General features: G+C 34.1%; 2 protein-coding genes across 2 annotated transcripts; one reads left to right on the forward strand and one right to left on the reverse strand.

Annotated features, from left to right (window-relative positions):
- Positions 1 to 4,243: 4,243 nt before the first annotated feature.
- LOC144552275 (NagB/RpiA/CoA transferase-like superfamily protein) lies at positions 4,244 to 9,206 on the reverse strand. Its single transcript, XM_078300379.1, has 9 exons — positions 8,949 to 9,206; positions 8,036 to 8,091; positions 6,993 to 7,148; positions 6,246 to 6,345; positions 5,848 to 5,990; positions 5,665 to 5,770; positions 5,431 to 5,569; positions 4,950 to 5,218; positions 4,244 to 4,529 (listed from the first exon to the last, which is right to left on the reverse strand). The coding sequence occupies exons 1-9, from the start codon at positions 9,024 to 9,026 to the stop codon at positions 4,461 to 4,463; spliced, it is 1,116 nt and encodes a 371-aa protein (XP_078156505.1). The 5' UTR covers positions 9,027 to 9,206; the 3' UTR covers positions 4,244 to 4,460.
- Positions 9,207 to 17,429: 8,223 nt separating this feature from the next.
- On the forward strand, positions 17,430 to 19,986 carry MORF1 (multiple organellar RNA editing factor). Its single transcript, XM_078300345.1, has 5 exons — positions 17,430 to 17,875; positions 18,192 to 18,289; positions 18,401 to 18,466; positions 18,915 to 19,558; positions 19,751 to 19,986. Exons 1-5 carry the CDS (start codon positions 17,535 to 17,537, stop codon positions 19,760 to 19,762), a joined length of 1,161 nt encoding a protein of 386 aa, XP_078156471.1. The 5' UTR covers positions 17,430 to 17,534; the 3' UTR covers positions 19,763 to 19,986.
- The last annotated feature ends 6,616 nt before the right edge of the window (positions 19,987 to 26,602 follow it).

Consider the following 26,602-nt stretch of genomic DNA (forward strand, 5'->3'; position numbering starts at 1 on the left):
TTGCGATAGATGAAAATATCATCTTTTCGGTGGATGCTACATGTAGGACTAATTAACAAGCAAAAAAAAAAAAAAACATGTAGGACTAATTTGGTACTTAATTGAGAACTTAAATGACAAAAATAATGAATTAGCAATACTTTAAAGACCATTGCCTAAATTACTATTTTCTTTTTGTTTGATAATGAAAAATAATTATAAACTTTTTATATCTACTTCAATAGGAAATCATGTTTTTTCAAAGAATTATAGTCAAAATTAGATATGTCGAAGTTGCTATTTAAATAACCTTGTTAAAAAAAAGTTCCTAAAAATCAACATAAAAACTTCAGTTAAAAACTAAATTGTTCATCAGATTAATCACATTTTTCTCTTGTTTAATTTCATTCTTTTTTTAATTTAATTATTGTTCGTAGCTAATTACTACTCAAAAACAATTATGATAACTAATTATTGTTTGTAGATAATTATTGTTCGTAGCTAATTATTGTTTGTAGCTGGCATTATACAAGTCCAGTACTGGCAACCGGTATATTCCCTTCATTTTATTTTTCGCTTAAACCCGTAAATTGGCTATTTGACTATTTGTGAAGGACGAATCAGACTCATTTTCTACCCCGTAATGAACGGATAAAACAAATTATTAACCAAAATTGTATTATGAAATAAAAACCAATTAAATACATGGAACGTGGGTTCCTTTGAGGCCTACCTTGGCGAACTTTATTTTTTTCCAAAAAAAACAAAATAATTGCATAGCAGAATTCAATGAAGAAACATATCATGTTAATTTGAAGATTTAATTCGCAACAGCAGTCAGTGCGCAAATTCAATGAAGGAACAAATCTATTGGAGGATTTCTGCATTTTGTGCATAGAGCTCCCCCACATGGCCACTGGCGAGGGGGCCCCGGTGGTCACGACCACGCCAAGGAGGGAAAAAGAGGTTGCTCAAATGTGGGCCCGCCGTAACAGGTGCAATACCCGTTTGGGCTGATACTGCCAGTGGATCCCACCATGCTGCTCACGTGTCCATGTGTGGTGAACTCCAAAAAACCATCGGATACCCACTGTCGATTGTCAGACTTCGTGTGTTTTTTTTTTTTTTTTAGATATATATAACAGACTTCGTTTCCTTCCAAACCGGATTCGCACGTTTTAAATACTTTTTTTTTTCTTTCTGTATTTTTTCTTTTTCATCTCAAATGGAAATGATATGCAACTACAGTTGTAGCTACTGTAAACCAGTTAACCAGACAGGTTCAGTGTCAGATCGATATATTTAAGTCTTTACATTCAGTCACTTCATTATTTATTTACCTTAGTTGTGCAAGACCTGAACACATTCTACCTTTTAATTGATATTCTTGGATAAGATCTCAAAAAATTCCCCATGTACAAATTTGGGCCGATCTGTCGGCGATTTTGAACTCCAAATTTGATGTTGGCAATTATCAACGTCCATAAATGACTTGTGAAAAAAATGACTATAATTGACACTGGCAATGGACAATGTCAATTATATTCCGTGACTGTGAATTTATGTAATTGGCAACATCCGGATTAAATTTTTAAATCACCCACTTTACTGCTAATTTCTTTGCCTTGCTTAGATAGTTTATAGAGACCAAAAAAGAAAAAGAACGATGTACATTTCACCATAAGTTGCGTGTTTGTCCAACATAATTGTTAAAATCTTTTTGTAGGTGGTTAGAAGATGCTAAATATAATCTTATTTGAGTTTTAGATTAAGATGGGAGGGTTTTAATAGAATCATATTCCTTACAATTAAATTTACATAGTATTAAGATTTAAATTATCAGATCACACCCCGTCTTAAGTTCTTCAATTAACGAGAGTTTGGCTTTCTAATTAACACAGGCATCAATGTTGTATGCTTGACTACATATCCATTTATCTTAAAATAGACCCCTTCGTTTTAAAATGTTTACCTTTTACAATTTAAGTTAACAGCACACTTTAACGTCGTTCCTTAGTTCGAGGGTGTACGAACGTCTACTAAATCATATGCGAGCATACGTGTACGCGTAAAATATTAAATTTCAAACAGCAAACAATTTGCAGTGAAAATTTCAAACCCAATTAAGGGACAAAACATTTGCAAAAAAATAAGGGGCAAAAGAAACAAAGGATAAGAAAGTTTATTATAGTCCCAAATCCAGCAAATGACATAGGCAGAAGGTTGGTTCAACCTCAGCTGTCCAATGTCCCTTTTGAATTTTTCACTATCAACAATCCATAATAATAACATCATCGTTATTATTCTATGAGTGAGGCTATGGTACTATGCATAGCACATATTGATCTACACTATGAACTCAAATTTTCGGTTTGAAAGTTCTAACTATCGACCTGAACCATCAACATAGTCTTCATATGAATATGTACTTGTAGACTAGACTTTACATATTTTAGATTGTTTTTACTATTTTTTTAGATGGGTACAAAATCACTTGATCTGAAAATTCTGGACTATCCAAAAATGACGATTTTGTACCCATCTAAAAAAATAGTAAACAAATTCTAAAAATGTAAAATTTAGTTTACAATTACAATATGGAGACTGTGTTGAACGGTTCATATTAATCGTTAGAATTTTGAAATCAAAACATTGATTCATAGTATGAACCAATATGCGCTATACATAGTGACATAGCCTCACTCTTATTCTATTTAACATTAACTTTCTTTGGAGGAGGAAAGGGAAGTCAATCTCAATCCTTTGCATTGAATCATTGATATTCATGCTTCCACGGTTATAATGTTGGTCAACGTCTAAGATTCATTAAAATTAGTCCGGTAATAATCATGTACCGTACGAGTATACAGAGTCAGAGAAGGGGGAATGGGTTTGGGGACTTGGGGGTATTAATCTGGTAACAAAGAGCAGTTTGGATGGTATAGTCTGGTTCAACTGGTTACCAAACAATTACCTTAACCAGCTACGAAACGAATTCTGGGAACTCAATACTGATGGTAGGACAGAGGCAGGAAAGACTTTAATTCTGGAAACTCAACTAAACAAAATGCTTCGTATTTTATAGAAACTACAAACTACAAAGGCCCTATAGTTTTGGAGGACGGTTCAAATGCACCCAAATTTTTGTGTACCCAAATGCACTCTATTTTTCAAATCTTTTTTCTCTGTTTTCAAAGTTCGAATAGTCAATCCGAACCGTTAGATGCGATCTATATATTAAGTTGTGCTTGGAGACCAAATTTTACATTTTTTGGAATTTTTTTACTATTTATTAAACCACTTTGAAAATCGCTGATCTAATGGTCCAGAAAATGTAAAATCAGCGATTTTCAAAGTAGCTTAATAAATAGTAAAAAAATTCCAAAAAATGTAAAATTTGGTCTCCAAGCACATCTTAATATATAGATCGCATCTAACGGTTCGGATTGACTATTCAGACTTTGAAAATGGAGAAAAAAGATTTGAAAAATAAGATGTATTTGAGTGCACAAAAATTTAGCTGCACTTGAATCCTCCTCATAGTTTTGTTTCTCGTGTCTAAATTATATATAGTAAGTTCTGTGAAAGGATTGGGGGCACGAGGAAAAAGGAATTTCTACACTCGTGCCCTTTGGTTGACTTTGTCTGTCCTCTATTATTATTATTCAAGGATTGGCTTTACACTTCCAGATAATTAGATAATGATGCTCTATACATTGTCTTAAAAAAAAAAGACAATGAGCGTCATGGACATAACATTCAATTCAAAGAACACAAAAGGCTATGCATTCACTTGTTCTGTAATCCAAAAGCATGTAACTAGTCACTAATTAGATATTATTATCTGAAATGACGTCTAGGTTAGCAAATTCATTAATACTAACAATGTGTACGATCTTATGATATGAGATACTACAATAAATCAATACTAATTGTTATTGACTTCTCAAAAGGTAGAAGGGCATGAAATAATTCTTACCACCGTCCACAGGTCCGGAAGCGTATCCTCTGCGGAGGTTTTACCTGCGGTGCTGTGCGGTGGTTTTGATCTGGTCCGTTCGTTTCGGATCGGACGGACCAGATCAGATCTTGCCCGAATTTTAAAAAAACTCAAAATTTGGTGAACCCTTAATCCAACCCGTCCAATCCAAAACGAACGGATCATATCAAAACCACCGCACAGCACCGCAGGTAAAACCTCCGCAGAGGATAGCGTTTCCCACAGGTCCATGCCCCCGTAAACTGTTGAGGTGAAAATAATCCATACACAACCAAGGTATAATAAAACCTGGGTAAACCAATAAAAATGAACATTGCTATTCTCCATCATTTTCATCAATATGTTAAAACTTAGTTGAGCTTTATTTTCTAAAGAGGTGCCCAAATTACAATATGAAGTTTATTTAGAGAAAGGGTCCATAAATTACAGTACGGTAATCCAACGGAAAGGAAATTCAATAACTGCTTATATCACTCTATCGTCAGCCTCTTGTGCTTTCTACAAAGTTCTTTATGTCAAAAACATCATCACCACTCTTTGTGATGACACCCTGCAATTATGAAATATTAACTCAATGAAGTTGGCTATGTAACATTTAATGACTTAATGGAATCAATGAAGCCTTGATGCGACTCTTTCAAAAGAAAAAAGAAAAAACTCAATAGAGCTTACACAGAGAAGGAAAGAGCGAGAGAATGCAAAAGGACAAGGACAGGCCAGCATATAAGTAACAGTTGTTAAATTTAACAAACCGAAAAAGGCAGAGGTCCCAGACCTGGAATTTTACTTTCAAGGCTTTTCAGTTCTAAACCATCTGGTAAAAAAAAATGTAAAGAAACTAGTTATACGAAATAATATCCTCTATATCATATGCCATTGGATTGAGAATCTATGTCTTGGCTTATTATTTTTGTGAATGTTTTGTGATTGTCACCATAAATTAACAACAACTCACAGAAAAGAGAGATACCTTTTCAGTTATGATGGCAGTTATCAGGCTAGCTGGAGTAACATCAAAAGCAGGATTCCACACTGCAATTCCACTTGCTGCAACTTGTTTTCCAAGACCTCCTTCAGAATTAAGTAACTCCTTAGGCGACCTCTCCTCTATCACAATTTTCTGACCAGAAGATATTGACAGGTCGATGGAAGTTAAAGGCGCTGCCACGTAAAATTGCACACCATGGTGCTTTGCACAAAGTGCATGGCTATAGGTCCCGATTTTATTAGCAGTATCACCTTTAATATGAAAGAAGGTGTGAGAAAACATCAAAGCAATGATAAATTAATACCTAGTGGTTATACAGTATCTGAGCTATAACTGTCAGGCTCGGTATTGTTATGGCAATAGCAAGCAGGGTCTGTACCCTATCTCTCTTCTTCCTTATTGGTCATAGTTTGGACAATTTGCTTCATTTGAATAAACTAAAGGATAAAATAGCTTTAACTACCATTTGCAGCAATTCGGTCTGCACCAACTACAACAGCGTTGACACTTCCTGATTTCATAAGTGCTGCAACTGCAGAATCAGTAACTAGAGTGGCAGGGATTTTATCATGAACCAACTCATAAGCCGTAAGCCTTGACCCCTGCAAGTGATGCATTAAAACAAATGTAAGCACAAGCTTTTGATAATAAAAAATGCATGTAAAACAAGAGATAACCAAATAGCTTGGAATTTTGCCTGGTTAAATGGTCGGGTCTCGGTGCAAAAGGCCTTATCTAAATAACCTCCTGCATGAAGAGCACGAATCACACCAAGTGCAGTTCCATAGCCAGCTGTTGCCAGACTGTCACCAAAATTAGAGTTAGATTAAGAACTCTTGTCCAATATGCCACTTCATAAATGTACTTTTGTTGGACATACCTGCCAGTGTTGCAATGCGTCAGGACGCACAATTTATCTAAGCCCTCAGATTTTTTTCGAAGAAAGATGGCACCATGGGACCCAATTGCCTTGTTATCGGCAACATCATTTTCAAGCATCGCCTCAGCTGCCTCAACAAAAACCTGATTAAATTAAAAAAAAAATTATCGATGAAAACTTAATGAATCAAATACCTTACAATCCAGTACAGAAATTAGCAGAGTCTTTAGTTGCCTAAATGTTTTGTTTAAATTATTGGGATCCAACTTCACAAGACAGGCTGGTGTCACAAAAACCTGAGCTGACTTGGTGCAGAATATGGCATCTCTTGAAGTACCAGTTAAATGCAATAACTGCAAGTAGAAAATGGAATACGAAAAGGTAATTTGTGTTGTTACCTTAAATACGGTCTTGACCTCAGTTGTGGTTTCAGAAGTCTTTCGAACTAAATCTCCAAGTTTCATTGCCGCATCAGAGAGATTCACAGCAGTTGGCCGGCTGCCACAAAAGCATATAGAGGTCAACCAAAACACCAGAGAGTAAAAAAGGTACAGCAGCTGAATATTTAGTGGAAATTTAGGATAACTTGAAAGTGGTCAACTGGTAGCACATATAAGAATCTAGTACTGCTGAATCAAACAATGCGTGGGAAGTCGAAGAATTATCTAACTTGGTTACTTGAACTTCAATTTGGTTCTTTCTAAATTTGTTTAATTGCTTGCTCATTTCAATCTCCTCAATGTAAGCGAGGAGACGGGTAATAATCTATTAGTCAAGTCGAACTCAAAAACTAGATGTCTCATTTTGAGTTGGTTTCAGACTAGAAAGTATTAAATACAAGGAAATTATTCTATAGAATTTACAAAACGACTTGAATTTACTGACTGCTGCAGGTATGGCCTGACCTGGAACCAAAATGAAATAGCCTGCACATTAACATCTTTCTTGTATCACTAGTTGATAAACATTTGGCCAAACCTCACATTGGTAAAGCAAAGTGTCAACTATAAATGTTAACACGACTTTTGCACTGACAGTATTGTAGTCGTAGACACCAAAACTAATTGGCAGCTCAGACAGAAACAGAACATCACACAAATATTTGTAAACATGGTTTAAGTTTCAGGTCCGATATACAATTTTACCTTGAAACTAAGAATTCTAGTTTCTTGACAATAAAATCAGCAGCATCAGCAGGAGCTCCTTTGAATTCAAGACTGTGAATTTCAACAGCTAAAGAAAGAGCGGCTGCTATTGCAATTGCTGGAGCACCTCTAACCACCATATCTCTTATTGCATTCCTTGATGGTGTATCACAAGCATAAAATAATGTGCATATGGATTAGCTCCAAATGGAAGGAAAATGGATTGATTTCAGAAACTAACCACTCGAATTAATGCTGAGTTTATCTTGGTAATTGGAAAAACAAGGTGTAATATCCCAATAAGTGCAGTCTAACTAAATCCATATTAACATTTCAGAACCAGAGTAACCAAAAAACATGCTACAATTTTTATACAGAGATTGAAAAGGTGAATGTATGATTTCACTATTTAATTTTTCTATTGGTACTCTGCCAAAAGGACATTATTATTTATATATTTAAGAAGTGTATCATCCTTCTACAGAGTATATCGTAAAGAGTATTAACCCAGACAACCCAAAGTAACAACTAGCTTTGCTTGGTTAACAGAATTTTACTTGACATAGTAGGCAAAGCACCTACTAACAACATTCTGTTAACAAAATGAAATAAGGGAGGTAGAAACAGTTAGAAATAAAGGTATATGAGAGGTAACAATTCACAATTTAATTATGAGTCTCATTCAGAGTAACCTAGAAATTATGGACTCAGGGATATAAATTTCCTTAAAGATTTGCTGATTAAGAAAACTTAACAGGCCTTACAGGCGGAGCCAAAATAAGCACTTCCTAACAGGTATCAAAGTTAAAAAAATGGCATATCAATATTAGATTCATGTGTCACAAACTAGACCAGTGTGTTGAATTAAAATGAAATATTCCATAGGCACAGCTTTGTAGCACTTAATTTAGCCACAGTAAATGTTTGCCCGATTATGATATGAAGCTCTCTGATCATCAGTAACATGCACGCTAAAAAGATGGAAATTGAAAATTGAATTAATGATCAACACTAGAGAAAGTTGGCGAGAACAGTAAACAAACCATCCATCCTTGGAATCCTGGATATTAAGGTAAACACTCTCCAGCGGCAGTTTTCTCTGTCAAAACCAAAATAAATTTAGTTAAAAGAAAAAGAGAAAGAGAAATAAAATAATAGATGGAAAATTCAGCTGCACGAATATCAGCATATGATTATTTAACTTAACAGAGGAAACAGATTAAAAACTCAGCTGTACGAATATCAGCAGCAATTACAGCTTCTGCTTTCATTTTTGGTTTATCTTACAGGTTTCTAAGGAAACAAGGGAGGAGGCACAGGCAAAGGGCGGAAGCGGAGTTAGCTGGCTGGTCAGCCTTGACTGGAGGGTCTGAAATGGAGAGGTCTTTCAAAGGGAAATCAGCCTCCGAATTGACAATATTGCCCTGCCATCTTTCAGGAGGATGCATTGTGTTGGCTTCAACGCGTTGTGCATTAGGATGTTCCTTTCTTTGGATCAGGTACAGTCCTTGACTCAAGAAGAACAAATAAAAAGGAACAATGTTGAGGAAAAAGAAAAGGGAAGACTTGTTAGCCGAACTGAGCAAGCAACAAAGCTAAAAAAAAATTCTAGAATAATCTTATTCATTCGTCTGGGTTTTTCAGTTTATACGCGAGAGGACCAAGTCAAGCTCAGAAAGGAGTGAAGCAGATTTTGCGAATGATTAAATTGGTCAAAGACATCGCTCGTCTTAGGGAACGAAAGCTCTTATTTTGCGAACGAAAAGAAACAACTACAAACGTTTAACGCTTAAACAGGCCGAACGCCGTCGCCGCTTCAAGCTGTAATCGCTGCTGATATTCGTACAAAATAAAAAAAAACCATGACTACTTGCATATGAAAAGAAAAAAAGAGTTCGATATCTATTGTAACTTTGTAAAGATCGAATAAGAAGTAGATGAAAAATTAAATTGGACCTGATCGAGGAGGCGGAGAGAACCGCGCTGGTAGCAAATAGCTTGGAGAGCTTTTGACGTTTCGTTAGATTCTCCCATGGTTAATTCGCACAAAGGGAAACAAAATATCGCTTGAGACGGATAGTAAGAACAGCTAAAGAGTGGAGTGTAAATTGTTTAGTTTTTAATTAAAATAAATTCAATTCAATTCCAGGGGGTTGTATACTTGTATGAGCCCTGCGTTGGGCTTCGGTAAGAGAATGATTGCTGGATTGAGCCGATAATAATATATTTTTGAAATCCCGATAGAAGCTATCAGGTAGATAATAATATAATAAAGGATTCTAAAAAGACAGCCTCTGTCATGCCATTCCAAAAAAAATATAGCGTCGCATGCTTGTCGATCAGGATTCTCTGTGTAATTGTGTGGCATGCGTTTTGCGATTTTCATAGTCGGCCTTATTATAAGAATGGTAATTGATAAGAGTAAGATGGTTGTTAGAAAGGTAAATTAGATAAAGTGTAATTTGGAAGAAGCGAAGTATGTTGGATAAATTAAAGGATAGGATGATATTGGACGAAGTATTCTTGTGTTTTGTTGTTGTTATTGGATGTATCTTGTAATTTATTATTTTAAATATTGTTTTAAATAGCAGTATTATTTCGATTAAGATTATCTTTGATCGTAAATTTACTATTGGATGATTAGAAAGAATTGCATATTTGATTCGGTTGTACGAGCTCCCGTCTCTTTTCGGAGAGACGTGTTCAATTCTAACATGTTGAGGTTTCCTGGATATTTTTTTATCAAAAGTAAAAAGGCTTTTGAATGATTAGAATAGTACTTAATATAGCACTATGTTGTTATTTTAAGAAAATAATTAGAGTAATTAATAGTATTTTAAGAAAATAAAAATAACAAATGAGCTGAGAAGGATTAATTTATCAAAAAATATCATATTTAGAAAAATAGTAATATTTACTCAAATAGAGGAGAGATGAATGATATTATTTATTTTCGGTATTATTTTATCTTTTATTATTAGACAGGTATTTCTTTTGAACAATATTCCTTTAACTAATATTTTTGGCCATATTGTTTCAAATATCACTATTTTTAGTATTATTCTTTAATTCACCAAACTAATATGTTTTCTTCTTGAAGTAGTGAAATGGTGCTCTTTCAGCATTCTTCTAAATAATTTTTTTGTGTTTGATAAAACATATTACACGGAATAATATTATTATAAAAAATAAAACTAGAAGAGCAGGTTATGAAATGATCTGCGGAGAGGAGAGAGAATGATGCATAACATACTCTTATAATTAAAATTGAGTCTGGCTAGTATGACATCAGTGTCATTTTAGCCTATATAAGATCAACTCCAAAACCTATCGAATCGACTTCAAACGGTGAATCCAAACCGTTCAAACCCATTTATTTAATTAGTTGTGTGTTACATGCAAAATTTATAATTTTTCAAATTTATTTAGTATCAAGTCAAGCAGTCAAATGTGCAAGTTTTTAAGTTAATTTTAATGCATTCATTTTTCAACATTTTTGACCACTTGATTTGATACTAAAATAACTAGAAATTATAAAAAATTTGCATGTAAATGAATCACTCATAAAGTAAATCGGTTTGAACGGTTTGGATTCACCGTTTAAAGTCGATTCGATAGGTTTTAGAATTGGTGTTATATAGGCTGAAATGACATTGATGTCATACTAGCCGGACTCATTAAAATATTATAAGCCATGTAAAGGTTGAAACTAGAGTGGGAAAAATGGCACTGCAGAGCCGGCTCTGTCATAGAATGGCATGGTTACAACACGAAACAGTATGATACGTGCGACAGTTCCGGGCTGTGATTCGCGTGTCTCGTGCCGTGATCATCTTTTAAAAATTTGACACAGCACGGCACGTGATCACGTGAGTCACGTGCAATTAGAATTGATAGGCCTTAATCAAGTGGTGAATCTTGAATAAACTAACTTAAATTATGAAAAAAATAGTTAAACGTGAGAAATATGATCAGTTACGTTTGAAAACGGCAGGCGAGTCACGGAGTGACTCGCGTGCCGTGATCACCCCTTGACATTTTGGTCACGACACGTGTCACTGTTAACTTGGTCACAGTACGGCACGAGACCAAAGTCACAGCGTGTTAGTCACGACATATTTTTTCCACTCTAGTTAAAACTAACAATCTTCTATATATTAATTCTAAAGTTATTAAAATAATTTAACTTGCGTCGATACGACTGCATTGTGAAAGTGTGATAAAATATATTAATATAAGAGTTAGATAGAATTAGGGTGTTCTTAAGTTTACCAAACTCTTTAGTGAACTCAAATCTAAAACTCATCGAATCGACTTTAAATGATGAATTTGAACAGTTGAAACTCGTCGTAAAATAATGCGTCTATATATAAAAAAAAAAAAATTGATATTAATTTCGCATAGAGTCAAGTGATAAAAAAAATATTCGAAAAATGAATGTATTAAAATTAATTTATTTACCTTCTAATTTTAACTGCTTGACTTTATACTAAATAAATTCAAATGTTTAAAATTTTTACATGTAGACGCATCACTCGTAAGGTAGATGGATTTCAACAGTTTAAATTCGTCATGATTTGATGGATTTTAGACTTGAGTTCATCAAGAAATTTGGTGAACTTAAGAGCACCATAGTTCTACTCTAAGAGTTAACTATTATATATTTAGAAACATTTAATTTTAATACAAGATTTTTGAGTTTAGTCTGATCCAAATTATGTACCTAAGTATATAAAGAACAGTTGACGCGAGATGTTTATCGTGAAAGTAAAATCGATAAACATAAATATATTATAATTATGGTATTTTTTGAACTTTTATCGTGAAAATTTAGCACATTTTTATTTTTTTTATATTTTCGGTACATAGAAAATAATCGATCAAAATATTGTGTTTGCGGATTGCTTTTCATATTTTCATAATGTATTTGTTGAAAGTTCTGTTTTTCATATTTTCGTAATGTATTTTTTGAAAGTTCACCTGAGCGATAAAAAATACCAAAATAAAGTCTACAATCTCGTGGATTCAAATAGCAAAGGCTACCAGAAGACGCGCATAAAGAATCCAACACTGTGTCACTGCCGCCTGATTGCACGAGTCACGGGAAGAAAGAGTTCCCTCGTGTTCTTTATCGGCAGTTCGGCACAGTTCACTTTATTGGGTAAAAGACGAATAATAAGCCTTTTGGTGGGGACAGAGAAAGCTAATGGTCTAAGAACATATTCTTAATGAACCAGCTCGGTTAATACTAAATTAAAAATAGTCAATTAAATTTTATTTAGTTTTAGAAAATTTAATCGAACTAACTAAATTAAAATTGTCTAACAAATAAAAAAAAACTGAAGTAAAATTTGATTTATTTAGTTGAACAGAACTAATAATAAATTTCAAAATATCAAAACTTAATATATGCATAAATATATTTAATAATCATAAAATACATATCAAGTTATATATCAGTTAAACTGAAATAAGAAATAAGAAATAATAATCTGAATCAGATATGAAAAACCGAAGTAAATACTAAGTATATTTTGATTTATTTGATTTAACCGGAATAAGAATAAAACAAATAAAATATAAAAAACTGAAGTAATTAAAAAGTTTCATAAACTTAACCATTTAAACCGAAAAATCAAATCATAAAATTCGAAATTTGTCGATTCAGTTGATAATTAAATAAATCGGATTCAATGAAAACTCTATTTTTGGGTGGGGTCCATCTATAATAGAAGTAGAGAGGAGAAGAAAGAGATGAAATTTGTGTGACTATCTGCGCCGAGTTTTTTATTTTTATCAAAAAAAAATATATTTTATTATAAATAACTACAGTTTAGCAAAATTTATAAAAATGTCCAAACCACACAGAACATTTGCGGTCATGATTTAAAATTCCGGACCATATAGAATATTTGCGGTCCTGATTTAAAATTCTGGACCATATAGAATATTTGCGGTCCGGTGTTTTTTTTTTTTTTTTCAAATGGCCGAGATAATTTTTTAGTGATGATATCTCACGATCTGTTTAGAGATTTTGTATGAAACTTTACAGTCTTGTTCTACGATTTCAAGACTACATGTCGGTTAATTTTCATGATTTTTGAAGATGTTTTCCTATGCTAACCAGAGATGCAAAGTTGGACTCAGAAGCACTCCTTCAGCAGTTCGAGCAATTTTTGAGTGATGATATCTCACGATCTGTTTGACCACTGAAGAGTGACGGTTGTGATTGGATCAAAAGACGTTTATGTTTATATTTTCAATTAATTAATATCATATTTATGATTGTATTATTATGACGGATAATATTTTAGTTATATTTTTACATGTATATTAATTAATTCGTACTGAATTAAATGGTTACATTAAATGTTATTTATATATTTCAACTATACTATATTTACAACGCAACATTTTTTTTTTTTTTAAAAGAGGCATTAGCCCATTTCATATTATTGAAATTGAATAATTACAAAACACTAGTCTCATCATCCACCAGAAAAAGCACCAGAATATATCAAAACCACCAGAAAAAGTAGTAAATTCATACTACTAAGCCACTCATAAGGGCTACCACTAAGTCAAAAGTAATCTAGATTATATCCAAAAGTAATATAGATTGTCTACTACTAAGCCACTCATAAGGGCTAGGATAGACTAGGTAGTCAGAGCTAAGTAGTCAGAGCAAAAAGGTAAGACTGTATTCATCATCCATCAAGGGGCCTCAGAGCCCTCAGCTGGGTCAGTGTGTTGGTGTATCACCATATGTAACGGCATGAACTGGCTAATAGGAATCGCATCCTCCACCACTGGCAACCACTCTTCAACAGAGTCCTTGGTCTTCTTTTTCAGCACACCTATCCAATACAAACAAAGAGATTTTATCATAGTAATCAATGTTCTAGCTGTTTTAACTTGAGTATTATTAAAACACATGTCATTACGATTTTTCCAAAGTGTCCAAGTGACAGCACTGAGGACAATTAGAAAACCTGTGCGATCAGCAAGACTAAGAGAGTAAGCAAACTGAATCAAACTATCCCAATTGTGCCAGAGATGCATTACCTCTTGATTTTTTCCTAACCAGAACCAAACCTTTTGAGCTAAATCACAATTAAGAAACAAATGATCTGCTGTTTCATGTTGACCACAAATGTGACATTGAGTGTTACCGATCCAGCCTTTTTTATTAAGATTATCTTTGGTCAAAATGAGATTATGTGTCACTAACCACATGAATATTCTTATTCTGGGGGGAATTGGTAAATGCCACCAAATCATAGCATTGGTTGGTTGGTACCCACCAAAGTTTAAAATAGTGATTTACAACGCAACATGTGTATTCATTTATATTTTTAATAAATTTATGAAAGATTTATTGTTCAAAAATTATCAAAACTGACTATAATATCTAAATTTATCCGTGTTATATTAAACCAATATATAAATATTATGTATAAAATTTCACAAAAGAACATTCATGGTATGTATCTATTCAGACTTTTAATCAATTTAGGAACTCTGTCATTCCAAAATTACCAAAAATTACTGATAATGTCCGAGTAATATCCGTTACATGTGAGAAAGTTTATTTGTGCTAAATCAGACATATACATAAGATATTACAGATAAAATTCTGCGATGGTATATTTACAATGGCCACGGGTGATCGTTCATTTTTTTAATCGATTCAGGACATGTTTGGTAGCTTCGATTCCCAAGAGTTTTGATTGGAAAAATAACTTGGAACCGAATCTCCGGCCCCCCGGGGTGCAGGAAATTCCTGTTCCTAGAGTCACTGCGGGGTGGAACCAGTTACTGTTAAAGGATTTAATTACTGTTACTATTTTTAAATTTGGGCCCACCCGCAGTGACTCTGGAGGCAGACGATTCGGTCCCAAATAACTTCGTCAGCACTTATTTGTCACTTCTTGGTGTGTGATTAATTTATGGGAAAATTAGTTATTTGTCACTTCAAAATCTTCAAATTGTAATTTGTAAAAGTGCCATCTCGAAATTTAAAATTGTAAAAATCTCACTCCAAACTTTATTAATTTGTAATTTTGCCACTCTAAATAATTAATGACTAAAATACCCTCCTTTTTTCTCTTTTTCTTCTCCAGCTTCCTCTTCTTTCCCTGCCATGGCGAAAGGCCGATTCTTGTCTGTTAATTGTTTTCCGAATCAGATATAAAATTCATCACTTCAGTTTGACTAATGAATAAAAAACAAATGAGTAGTTGAAAGCTTGCAATTTGTATTTATGATTTCCTCGTGCCTTCTCTGTGCATTTCCAATTAGAATGAATTAAAATTTGGAGTGATGAATTTTATATTATTAATTCGAATCAAACAGATAATTAGAAAATTTAGCACTATTTCTTTTGACTTGATTTAACGCAGCACATTAGTTCCAATTTGTATTCATCTTGGTTGTCTTTGTTAGCTGTTTATTTCGTACCTGATATTTGAAAAATATACTTCACTATAGGAAGAGTAGACCAAGTAATTGTTGCATTTATTGTCCATTTGCTCAACTATACATTTCTTCCTAAAACAGTGAGACGCGTAAGGTATGGATAAGAATACTGATGCGGAAAACAACAAACAAACAAGAATCGGCCTTTCGCCACGGCAGGAGAAGAAGAGGAGGCTGGAGAAGAAGAAGAGGAGAAGGAGGGAGGGTATTTTAGTCATTAATTATTTGGAGTGATAAAATTACAAATTAATAAAGTTTGGAGTGACATTTTTACAATTTCAAATTTTGGGATGACATTTTTACAATTTGAAAATTTTGGAGTGGCAAATAACAAATTTTCCCTTAATTTATTTATCACTTTACAATATGTAATAGTCATTCTGATATTATTTTGTAATGTTTAGCCAATATATTTATTTGGATTTTTTGAAAATATGATATATACAATTATATTAATTATAATTAGTGATTAATATCACTACATTTAATATAGTTTATTTTTAGTATTATATATTTTTATAAAAAAAAAAAAGAAAAAAATCAACATCCTAACAAATTTTCTATAAGTTAAATAACTTTAATATCCACAAATTAAAATTTCTATTACCGAACGTGTCTTTTGATCCTTGTGATCCTAAAATGACTAATACTAACTAGAGCTCGGCTCTTTCACTATGCGACTTTGTACATGTTTTTAATCAACAAGGACAACCTTTATGATCATGCGATCAACAAAATTAACAAATAGTATATAAGGAGCAGGGCTCAATGCCCCAATTACATTTCACTTTTTTATATCTGATTTCAAAGTTCAAACGCATGATCTGAACCGTTTAACATAATATTCATATTAAAATGTCCTTGGAGACCAAATATTATATTTTCTTTGAAACATTTGATCTTCTACTCATCTTAAAGGTAGTAAAAACTACAAAGGTTTCAAAAAAAATATAAAAATTTGGTCTCCAAGCATATTCTAATGTGAATTTCATGTTGAGCAGTTTAGATAGCTTGTTTGGACTTTAAAATCGGAGATAAAAATGTATAATGTAATTGGAGTATGAAAACAATGAGACACTTGAGATCTCCTCCTATATAAGTCATGTCCTTTGTAAATGAATAAATTTATTCATGCTTAATCAAAATGATACATCCAATAATATTTATATATTGCTCGAAAAGATATTTAGTGTTCTTTTGTATATGTTTTGAGCTTTTAAACAATTTAAACATTATTAACGATTTAATCATCAAAACCGACAGATTAACTTTAACCGAACTTCCAATTTTCAAGCTTTCAAAGTTGCCTCTGAATTTCGTATTTGTTACCATGGCTTGAACCGGTGGCAATCTGAAACCTCCTAACATCCCTCCACGAGTAAAGCCATCAAATCTTTTGTGTATTTCTTTTTTTTTGATTAAAAAGGCAGAAGTCTATTTTCATTGAAGAAAATAGTTTTTAATTTACAACCTTGACCAAAATCATCTAACTAGAATTACAGTATATAACTCTGAAAATGTAGATAGCGAAACATAGCATCACAAAAATATGATAACAAAAGTAGAGAGCTAAGATAACCCGCTGGCTAGATACTAGACAAGTATGTAACAAAAAACCAGAAGACCATCTAACTAGACTATTAAGCCTCCACAAGGGGTTGAGAAAATTATCAAGCATGGCAAAATTTTGTGTATTTCTTTAATAAACCGCATATTAGGTTGCTAGGGGTACACTACTAATCTGATTTATTCCATCAATCAGTTCTATACTTCTATCTAAGTTCGATATGAAAAACAATTAAAGAATATTTTATTCGATGCACTGCAAATTTGATTTTAATTGACCTCCTAAAATAAATAGACATATTATGTCTTAGGAAAAAAAAAAGAATTATAATCTTGGACTGGGTCAACTCCACGGCGAAAGAAATCTATAAGCCCAAACCTGATCCGCGAAGAGAAGCCCGGAATATTTATTATCATTACTAAAACCCTAGTCGTTGTTGCGATCCGAGCGTCTGGCTTAAACCCTGGTCGTTCTCCGTCCTGCTCGCTTAGCCAGCCATGGCGCTTGCTCTGTCTCGCCACCTCCGCCGCACCATTCCTCTTTCCTTTTCTCTTCTAAAGTCTCTCCCTCCTGCTCTCCCCGCGTCATCTCCTCCCATCCGGCCTCCAAATTCACTTCTTCAGACCCTAGGGTTTAGATCCTCGCCTCATCTGTTCAATTACCGATCTGACATTAGGGGCGAAGAAAACAAGATATCTCCAGATGAGATTCTGTTTGAGGGATGTGATTATAACCACTGGTTGATCACGATGGATTTTTCTAACAGAACTGATCCCAAGCCTACGCCAGAAGAGATGGTAGAGACCTATGTACAGACCTGTGCCAAGGTCGTGGGAAGGTATAGTTAATTTTTCCTGGTTATTTGTTGCATCATTACATAGACTACTCACCAGACTGATTTGTAAGGTAGTGGTAGTGGTAGTAGTACTGGTACTGGTACTGGTAGTAGTACTGTCATGTTGTGTATTATTTTTAAAATCATTTTGACGGAGCCATAGTCTAATACAAAGACTTCAATTTCAGCTAGAGCTGTTTCCTGTTGATTCCAATCCCTTCATAAGCATGTAATAATTTCTTGTTTAGTCTGTTGTCCTTTTGGCTGTCTTAAAGCAAAGTAATTTTTGTATAAATAATCGTTGCTTGCTATATTCTAGCGTGGAGGAGGCAAAGAAGAGGATATATGCCTGTAGCACGACAACATATAATGGTTTCCAAGTTGAAATGACTGAAGAAATGTCTGAAAAGTTTAGAGGTAACTTCCTCGGCTTTATTAATCCCTTTGTTTTTCATTTTTCTATTTCTCATAACTTGGAAAAAAAAGTGTTTCTCTCTTTTCGTTCATATTGTTTTATTTAAATGACAGGTTTACCCGGAGTTGTGTTCATTTTACCAGATTCATACTTATACCCTGAAACAAAGGAGTATGGAGGTATTTTATATTTTAACACCATCTATCTAATTATTTGTACTCTTGTTTGGATCCTTATAGAAAATAGTAAGCACATCTACTCCTTGTCTCGTTTTGTTGTATAAAATGACTTAGAGGGGAGACTTAATAAATGCATACACGTTTACATACCTGTTCCAGATTTGTTAACTCTTGCTGTGAAACTACAACAACAAAGAGCAAAGATCCTTAGAAGAAGTAGTTGATTTTAAGTGGTATGACCGTATGAGATCTACTGGCATAGTATATGGATAGCAACATTTGTATGGTCATGTTAAATAATTGATATGTATTTACTAATTATAGAATATGTATGCTGAAGCTCAGAGGTTTTGTTGTCTTCAAAAGACTTGCACCTGGGTAACCAAAATGCACCTGACCAGATTCTGTCATACAGTTGAATGATATATAATTTTCTCCGACTACACAGGGGATAAGTATGATAATGGCGTGATCACCCCAAGGCCACCTCCGATACAATTTGGCACCCAAAACAGACGTAGAAATACAAACAGATTTGAGCGAAACAGTCCTTACAGCAGCCCTGTGGCCGAGCAACAACAGGGCAATTTCCAAAACTATCCCCAACAACATAGAGGGAATTTCCAAAACTACCCCCCGCAACAGTCGGGAAATTTCCAAAACTACCCTCAACAACAGGGGCAGGAGCCAAGTAATTTACCAAACTTCTCCAATCAACAGGGGCAACAGCCAGGGAATTTCCAAAACTATCCCCAGCAACAGAGGCCACAGCCAGGGAATTTCCAAAACCATACACAGCAACAGAGGCCACCGCCAGAAAATTTCCACAATTATCCTCAACAACAAGGTAATTTCCAAAACTATCCCCAGCAACGAGGAAATTTTCAAAATTACCCCCAGGGACCCAGACAGGGTGACCTGCCACATGGAGGAAGGGATGGTGGTTACCAGAGGGATTTCGACCAGGGGCAAAGAGGTCATGTTGGCCCTCGTGAACAGAGAAACTTCTCTCAAGGCCCTCCTGTTTATGGCACAGGTCCTGCTGGTGATGCTCATGGGGGGCGTACACAAGTGCCCCAGGACCCCTGGCAGGTACACACTTTAACTTTATGCTCTTTGTTTTTCACTTGCGGTGATATGTAATTGCTGATGCTGTGTACATTCTGGCCATCTCATGCCAGTTCCAGGTAAATCTGGCACAGTTTATATTCTTCATGAAATATTTTGTTGCTGTGAATTTTTTAATGGAATAAATGTTCTTTTGGTGCACCTTTTTATTTTCAGGAGAGGCAGTAAAGGAAATAAAATCTCTTGGAGCTTTGATTTAGGAAGAATGGAAGTATAATATTGGTCTTACTAGTTTGGTTCCTTCTTATTTTTTCGTTGTACTTGAAAACCTGGAGTCCTTATTTGTACATAAAGTTCTTCTTTGTAAGAGTAACATTCTACTTGTGAAAAAACATTATGTTTAAATTGAAGATATTTTTTCTTTTCAAAAATAAAAAAGATGATTAAATAAATGGTGGTTGCTCACTTGCTCTTTTCTGATTACATTATATAATCTATCCTAATTTATTGGCTTTCAGTACAATCCCAATATTTTGGTAATTTATTGGTATTATTATTTTGCAATAGTTTATGTATAGTTTTTGTTCATAATTTGTTATAGGAAATGTTGTTGGCGTTCTCAGATCGAAATATAATGGTAATGAGGCTTTTCTGGCAATTTTTTTCATCCATGTCAAGAGTGAAAAAAAGAGGGTTTCAGCTGTTCGTAGCAGGAATTTTTTGTGCTAATTATGCGGTCTGAAAAGTTGCTCTTTCTTCATTTAAAATTGATCGTACAGATAGATTATGAAGAATTTTTTTTATAAACCATAAATAGAAAAACAATTTTTAGGGAACTAGCATGATTGGTTTTTTTTTTTGAAAAACCACAAAGACCGAGTGGAGCATTCGGTCTCCACTTTTTTTTTTCTCCAGACCGAATGCTCCACTCGGTCTCATTTTTTTTTCAACTTTTTTTTAACTTTTTTCAACTTTCCGTGCGGCAAACGGTATGGCATATGTTTTATGTATATGTATAGAGAATGACTTGAAATTTCAAAATCCAAAAAGTCGATCCGAACCGTTAATCTTGTTTTCCATATTAATATGTGCTTGGAGATCAAATTTTACATTTTTTTTGAATTTGTTTACTATTTATTAAGCCACTTCAAAAATTATTGATCCAACGGTGGCTACTAATTTTACTGTTTTGTTAAGCCACCGTTAGATCAACAATTTTCGAAGTGACTTAATAAATAGTAAAAAAATTCACAAAAATGTAAAATTTGGTCTCCAAGCACATATTAATATGGAAAACAAGATGAACGGTTCGGATCGACTTTTTGGATTTTAAAATTTCAAGTCACTCTCTATACATATACATAAAAGGATTATTCGGATCTTATGTGGCCGAATCTGTGAAAAGTTGAAAAAAATGGTGAGACCGAGTGGAGCATTCGGTCTGGAGAAAAAAAAGTGGAGAAAAAAAAAGTGGAGACCGAATGCTCCACTCGGTCTTTGTGGTTTTTTCAAAAAAAAAAAAACAATCATGCTGGTTCCCTAAAAATTGTTTTTCTATTTATGGTTTATAAAAAAATTTCGATTATGAAGGATTGTGTCCTTTATTTTTTTTTTGGAGAAAAAGCGGTGCATAAATTATTTACCGGGTTGAAAGGAACGGTGTGAAAGTAAGTTGAAATAGATTGCGCATTGTTATTGGTTATTACGTTGTAGCAAATAAATTCACGTATTACTTGATGTATGTCGGAGTTAGACTTTCAAATTTTAGGCTCAAATAAATAGGAATTAATTATATAAATTTTTTGTGTACATAATAAAAATTAATTTTACAATTTCTTAATATTTTACTTTAATTTATATCGAAAATCATAATTAAATAAAAAATAAAAAATAATCCGTCAGACTTTCAAATTTTGGGCTCGAATACATATGAAATCAATTATATAAAATTTTTGTGTACAGAATAGAAATCAATTTTACAATTTCTTAACATTTTACTTTAAATTATATCGAAAATCATAATTAAATAAATAAAAAATTAAATTAAAGATCAATTGATTCCCATTCTCTCTTTTTACCTCCACCCTTGACTTGTTGGAAAAAAAGGAGTATGAAAAGCAAGTAATACAATAAATTTAAGATTCCTCTATTTGGAAATAACTTTTGTAAAACAAGCGAATAGAAATTAAAGGGAAGATTAATATTCTAACTCAAATGAACACATTCTATAGCTTGAATACAACTATACAAGTTTGTCTTACAGAAAAACATAATGCATAACGGTGGAAAAATATGCGGGGAGGCTTGTTTTTGTTTCTGTTTTTGCTCCCTGATATATATTTTTTGGGGCTGTGGGCTAAAACTTTTAGCCTAAAAGGGTATCAAACTATCAATCTCCAAAGATTAAACTAGCACTCAACATAGATTTGTAAAAACTAGTTCCGGTAAATATAACGGGTTTTCAGACTTCAAAAAAAAAAAAAAAAAAAAAAAAAAAACTAAAAACTAGAACTCAAAAGGAAACAGTGAGATCCTTGTTCCTTGAATTCAATGGTTGATTTAGTATCATTTTTCGAGGCAAAAGTCTCCGTTTCTGCTTACTCCTCTTGTGTAGTGAGTACAAAAAAAAAGAAAAAAAAAAGATTAAGAGGAGTAATAAATGTACATCAATATTTACATCCAATCTCTGCATTTCATAATAGTCTTGATATTCTAGATACAGTTGCTTCTGGACGCTCGAAACCCTTATAGGTTCACACGTTGTGCGGGTAAGAATTCAAGTATGAGTAAAGTGCACGGTCCGTATACAGATGTATACGATCCGTGTGTATTGAGACAGACACAAGATTTAACGAGGTTCAGTACCAATTTGGTACCTACGTCCTCCACATCCACACACACTTTTTTTTATTTCTTTTTTTAAATGTATATTTTACATGAGAGAAAGAAAAGAATATATAGAGAAAGAGAATAACAATCTTAGAAACAATCTTCTAAGAAAATTAGAAAATAAATAACTCAGAGATAAAGGAAATAATCTGCCGCCTTCCTTCTTTGGTCTGGCGACGGAGGTACACGGTCCGTGTATAGGTGTATACAGACCGTGTATACATCTGTGTCAACAACCTCCCTCAAGTTGGTAGGTAGATATCTATCATATCTAACTTGACAATCGATTCTTCAAAGCATTTTGTCGACACTCCCTTTGTCAACATATCTGCAAGTTGTTCCTCGGATCTCACGAATGGGAATGAGATGATCCTTTCTTCCAATTATTTGGCTTGATGAAATGTCTATCAATCTCTATGTGCTTTGTTCTGTCATGCTGTACCGGGTTGTGTGCTATCTCAATTGCTGATTTATTATCACAATAAAGTTGCATTCCTTCTTTCGGCTTAAAGCCTAACTCGCTCATGAGTTTCCTCAGCCATAGGAGTTCACATAGACCTTTGGATATTCCTCTATACTCCGCTTCTGCACTTTATAAGGCAACTACATTCTGCTTCTTACTTCTCCAAGTGACAAGGTTTCCTCCCACAAAGGTGAAGTATCCAGATGTAGATTTTCGGTCGATTCTATCTCTAGCCCAATCATCATTTGTGTAGCCCCAAATATCCAAGTGTCCGTTTTTTCTAAATTGGATACATTTGTTAGTGTAATAATCTAGAAGTCAATAATACGATATTTTATCATAAAACTTTGTTCATGAATTGGATGATTAATATCATTTTGTTGCCTTGAGTATTATTGAATTTATGGATCATTTCGAGTTCATGACTGAAATTGTGAAACTCCATAATATAGATAATATATACTCTTAAAAAGTCGCTGACCAAGGTAATTAGCAGTAACACTAATTACCGCGATAAGGTTAGTATGTGGATTAAAAGATGGTTAAGTTTTACAAACCACCTGACACGAGATGTCATTTTAATCACATAGATACATGTTCTAGGAACATGGTATTTGACAGACCCCGAATGAAACATTAAATAGAATTGTATTCGTGTCATTTATGTTTTCATTCATTGTCAAGTTCTACAGTATGAGGTATTCATCTTTCCTACTAAGAAATGTATATGCGTGATTGTTATCAAACGCTGTCGGTAAAATGCAGTTATAACGGTAGCTCTTCGGTATACATGGCTTAGCTGAGGTAGTGATGGTTTACCAAGAATACTATTTGTCCCTCGTATCTCTATACGAGCTATAGCATCACTGGGCCCCTTGATAGAGTAAGATTATCTGCTAGCGGTATAATTACAAGAGTAATTATATTTGATAATCTGCTCAAGATCAAGAAAAGATTCAGTTAGCAAGGATGACACACATCTACCTTGAAACTAATCTGATAGCTATGAGACAGAAGAACAGACACAAGTAAATTGTTTACTGGATCGTGATATTGTACTGTACAGCATCATCTGTGTAATTGGATGGTCATGATGTGTTGCCAGATGCCGCTCATGATTATAGAAGTTAAAACAGTTTTAACTCTGTTTACCAACATAACACAGATCCTATTGGGTCACACCATATAGGAGTTAATCGGAGAATCTTATTGTGATTGATTATAAATTGGTTATGATCAATAGTAAGATGGTTATAATTAATTATACTTGTTATAATTAAATTATAAATGTTATGTAAAAATAACAAGCAAAAACATTGGTTAATTTATAAACGTGTGTGACACGTTGTATAAAAGTTAACCGGTTAATTTATAAATGTGCATGACACGTTGTATAAATTACCGAAATAACAAACCGCAAGAAAAATATATATATAATTGTTCAGAATAATTATACGAATATTATTTGTGTTCGGGCCGAGGGCATTCGGGTCTTTTCAGATTCGTCCTTATCCGCATGACATGTCATTGATCCTATCCAGATGACATGTCATCAATCCTATCCACAAGGGCAAAATGGTCATTTCACACCTATGCCACCTTGCATGTGTAGAAACATGGAGAAGAGTGTGGAAGGGTGTGGAAGGGGTATTTTGGTCATTTCACATATAAAAGGATGAGGTGTCAATGGCATACCTTGTAAATAGGCCGAACTTGGAGGGCATTTTGGTCTTTTGCAACCGACCCTAAACACTATAAATAGGGGTGGAGGGGTAGAGAGAAAATAACTAATTTCATTCGTACCGTTTCGTGTCGAAACGGATCGGTATTTTCTCTCTTTCTTGGTTTCTCTCCCAAATAGTGTTTCGGTTGAGAAAAGAAAGTTATACGTACTTGACGTATAATCTTGCGGGTTGTTGTGGAGTATATTTACGGGATCGATGAATAGTGTTTTACCAAATTTAGCGGTATGTCAGTTTTGCATATTGATGAAACTGAGCAACCGAAAATTCGTGTTTACGGGTTTTCGTCTTTTTTCCGTGAATAGTGTTTTTGCAGAATTCCGCGGTTTACGGTATTTCTGGCAGAAGAAATAAACCGCTCTCTGGTTAGTCCTGGTGGATAACCGATAGAGGCATCAGACGTCTGATGCTCCGCTCCGAGTCGATTCCTTCCCTGGTGAGGCTCTACTCGCTCGGTCTGCATTCCAACTGTGATTTGGAAACAAGGTATAAATATGTTATATTAATCTATTTAATTTGTAAGTAGATTAAAGTTTTAGAAATCAATCATGGAGTAGATCTGTAAAAGGATTAAATTGGGTTTTGATGCCAAAGGAATACTGAAGGTGGACCGCCTTGGAAAGTTTCCTGACATACCCAGTTTAATCCTGAGCTTAAGTTGGCCATAAAAATTTTTGTTCTACGGTCATTCCGCACCTTAAGCCTAAACGGGTTTTTGGTTACAGCACCGTAAAACCCAACAGTGGTATCAGAGCACAAGGCTCTCCCGCTGATTGATTTTCTAAAAGTTATAACTTATGCAAATTAGGTGCATATACCGCATATCAGTTTAATTCTTACATTTGCAGCTTAAGTCCAAAACCGATTAGAAATGAGATTTTCTTGGATCGGTTCTACCGACTAAGAAAGTTAAATTAGATTTAAGTTTTCTTTATGCTTTCTTATGAAATGTAAACTTTTACATTTCTTGGATCGGTTTTCCGACCGAGAAAGATAAAATAGGATTTTATGCTTTCTTTATGTTTTCGTTTTCAAAACTTTCAACTGCATTTGAGTATATCTAAGAATGTGATGAAGCAATAAAGTACCCAAGTAAGAACTGCTAATCTCCACCCGTGAACGACAAGGTTAATGACAAGAAAAGTCTCAACTTTTCGTCTAACCCTCGGTTACGTGTCCTGATAGCTGGCCCAAAGGGGACTTTGTCACGTTACCAAATTACTCTATGCTTTTGAAATGGCAAAATTTAGTGTAAGTTTTTGCCTTTTCGAAAACCTTCGGATAAGTAAAGTTCATCGAAGAATGTGATGAAGCAATAAAGTACCTGAGTAAGAGCTGTCATTTCCACACAAGAAAGAGATGGTTCTGTCTAGGAAAGATTGAGTCTAAGCGGTCCTCGTGACCCCAATCTTTCATGGGAGCCCCTTTCACGTGTCCTAATGGCTGGCCCAAAAGGAACTTTGTCACGTTACCAAATTGCTTTATGGACCGAAAAGAATATCTGATTTTAAAACATATAAATTGTTTATGTGCTTTAAATGGTATAAATAAGAACTGAGCATAGCTGCAAAATAAAGAATTGGTAACTGATAGATTATATACCCGACTTGGTCCCGGATTTACCAACTTCTCTTGTTCTTAGTGTGTGTATCCTGGTGGAATGTCCATATAAATCTCTTCCTCTAGATCTCCATGCAAGAATGCATTCTTCACATCAAATTGATGTAGTGGCCAGTCCTAATTTGCTGCAAGAGATAATAAAACTCGAACTGTGTTAAGTTTTGCAACTGGAGAAAAAGTTCCATGGAAATCTATTCCATATGTCTGGGTGTACCCCTTCGCAACCAACCTTGCCTTGTACCTTTCAACTTTACCTGTAGCATCATATTTTACCAAGAACACCCACTTACACCCAACAGTTTTCTTTCCACTTGGTAGTTTCACTAACTTCCATGTCTTTGTGGTTTTGAGGGC

The sequence above is a fragment of the Carex rostrata genome, chromosome 1, assembly GCF_964058835.1.
Source record: "Carex rostrata chromosome 1, lpCarRost1.2, whole genome shotgun sequence".
NCBI lineage: Eukaryota > Viridiplantae > Streptophyta > Magnoliopsida > Poales > Cyperaceae > Carex > Carex rostrata.

Excerpts from the sequence above, each read along its gene's own strand:
- LOC144552275 (XM_078300379.1), bottom strand. The coding sequence starts at position 9,026 with ATGGGAGAATCTAACGAAACGTCAAAAGCTCTCCAAGCTATTTGCTAC. Across the intron at positions 8,092-8,948 it reads CTCTCCGCCTCCTCGATCAG|AGAAAACTGCCGCTGGAGAG; the intron begins GTCCAATTTAAT and ends TGGTTTTGACAG. Across the intron at positions 5,570-5,664 it reads AGACCCGACCATTTAACCAG|GGGTCAAGGCTTACGGCTTA; the intron begins GCAAAATTCCAA and ends CATCACTTGCAG.
- MORF1 (XM_078300345.1), top strand. The coding sequence starts at position 17,535 with ATGGCGCTTGCTCTGTCTCGCCACCTCCGCCGCACCATTCCTCTTTCC. Across the intron at positions 17,876-18,191 it reads TGTGCCAAGGTCGTGGGAAG|CGTGGAGGAGGCAAAGAAGA; the intron begins GTATAGTTAATT and ends GCTATATTCTAG. Across the intron at positions 18,290-18,400 it reads AATGTCTGAAAAGTTTAGAG|GTTTACCCGGAGTTGTGTTC; the intron begins GTAACTTCCTCG and ends TTTAAATGACAG.